At 49.8% G+C, this 2,124-nt stretch overlaps 1 protein-coding gene across 1 annotated transcript in view; it reads left to right on the top strand. All coding sequences in view use genetic code 11, as the record gives it.

The window, feature by feature from the left end:
- Positions 1-987, top strand: part of EGR_03773 (Rab3 GTPase-activating protein non-catalytic subunit) — a gene marked incomplete at both ends in the record, with an annotated part of 10,607 nt that extends 9,620 nt beyond the window's left edge. The window contains 2 exons of the mRNA XM_024493022.1: positions 252-710; positions 805-987. Coding sequence (XP_024352483.1) covers positions 252-710; positions 805-987 — 642 coding nt within the window. The remainder of the gene's footprint in view (positions 1-251; positions 711-804) is intronic.
- Positions 988-2,124: the final 1,137 nt, after the last annotated feature.

Below are 2,124 nucleotides of genomic sequence, written 5' to 3'. Positions count from 1 at the left end.
TGCATCACACTGCTTCCATGCACACACCTCTTCATCCAACAAGCCAGTACCTTTGTGTTTAAAAGTGTGTGCGTATGCGTGGGTGTGTAAGGTGGACTGTGGGAGATGTTGCGCCGCCTTGTTGAGGAAGAATAATAATAAGTGAGGTGGAAAGATTGCTTTCTAATGCACCCACATGCCTAGCTAGTATCCGTTTCTGGCCAGAGAGAAGCATTTCCGTTGAAACTAATCATTATTTTTTTATTCTGCAGTGGGATGAGGACCTACCCTTCACTCCACCCGCCTGGACTCGTGTCATCGTCCCACTATCACCTCCACCGCTGGCGAAACGGCTACCACTGCGTCGTGCCTTCCTTGATTGGCTACTGCAATCCTCCGCTCGTCGATCCGACCAACGCCTTGACTCCCACCGCTTTCGCTCACGTCTGTCCGCTGTTGCCATGCATCTAGCTGTGGCGTGGGGCCTTCCACCTGGACTCATACACGCCCTCCACGTGGTCGCGCTCTACACAGCCTGGTCAGACCGAGAGGCAGAGGCTGAGTTGGTCTCCTCCTCTTTCTCCTCCACCCCATTCTCAGTTGGTAACGCCGGTGCCAGTCTCTTCCACCTCCTCGCCAGCCGCATTTGTTTTCTCGACGAACAGATGTCAGGTCGACTGCTGACGGACGCATCGAAGAGCTTGCGCGCCGTGTTAGCGTGCCTGTGGGAGGTGGGTCAGATGCTCTCATCTATCTCGTCATTTGCTATTCCCTTCAACTTATTCACTGGCCTACTTTTTCTCCTCCTTCTTCTTACCCCTGTAGAAGGGCTCGTCGGGAGTGGATGCGGTGTCTCGAGAAGATGCACCATCAATGGCGGAGCAGATGTTGAGTGCCAGGAGGCTAGTGGACTTCCTCGTGGAGCATCTTCCCCAACAGTCAAATCAACATGCCATGGCGATGGAGATTGGTGAACTGCTACACACTATTGACCAATTGCCCCAATAAAGTAATCACCATGACCTCATGCTGACTTGTTTTTTATTACTACGAACGGTGTAGATTTGAATGGTGATCAATGGTGCATCCACACTGCCCTCGGTTGTACGAAAAACTGTCTTGGCAGTTAAGTCTTTCGTGGGAACGGTTTTGATGTCAATGATCTCCACCTCCGCAGCTCCTGCTAGAGCGGCGCAGTCTACAAGACAAGAGGGCCGGTATGGTTTTTGAATGATTTAACCATGGACGGGTATGGCTAAGTGGAGAACACAAGAGCCACACCGAGTCTCTCCTCCACTGATCCACGAACCAGCATCATAGAAGCGGAGAAGTCGGTACTAGTAACGCCGACAAAGACGCATCTCTTGGTGGACAGTCGTATAGCGTACGATGAACAGAGTACTTGAGCGTAAACCAATGATATGGATGAAGGGCGTTCCTGCAAAGATTTGCACCGAAGAGGGCACTCGCGATCGTGTCAAAATATGCATATGCACTCGTAGCTTGAGTAATTTTACACTTCGCTTGGAATCTGGCTGACTTCAAACTGTGAAATAAGTAATGAGGACTTTATGAAGTGGAAAATTCTTACCGAAAGGTAATCCTAGGTAAAGCATACATCATGGAGGAGTCTAATGAACTTATCCTCGGCGATGACTCCCTCGGAGAGGGTCGTGCATGTGCCTCGTCCTATTAGAGAAAATGTAGAGAATCATCCAAGTCCCCCCTGCATTATCACAGACTTTGCACAATGCACAATGGCAGTCTGTTCTTGCCACGGAATTGGAGTGCAAGATCGGAGAGTCAAACACTGGATCCTTCCACTGGTGGAAGTGGTGGGATAAGGCAGCACAGAGTTGGTCTAACTCAGCGTTCTGTGAAATAGCTGCATCCATAGCGGATAAACAGAGGTTTGAGGGGCTAGAGAATATTCCCGATCCTCTGTGCCTGCCACGAAATCTCTTTTAGACCGTCGTAGATGCATGTATTCCACGAAACACCGAATAATACGATGACTCCGCTACTCTTATAACAACTCATCATCGACCACGAAGAGCAGACACTCGACAGAGCATTCATTCATCTGTTGCTTCCAGAAAGAGGGTGAACACTATGAAGAGGCGAAGACGCTTTCCGTAGCTCATC

The sequence above is a fragment of the Echinococcus granulosus genome (assembly GCF_000524195.1).
Source record: "Echinococcus granulosus chromosome Unknown EG_S00021, whole genome shotgun sequence".
NCBI lineage: Eukaryota > Metazoa > Platyhelminthes > Cestoda > Cyclophyllidea > Taeniidae > Echinococcus > Echinococcus granulosus.
This window is presented reverse-complemented; position numbering and strand designations above follow the sequence as displayed.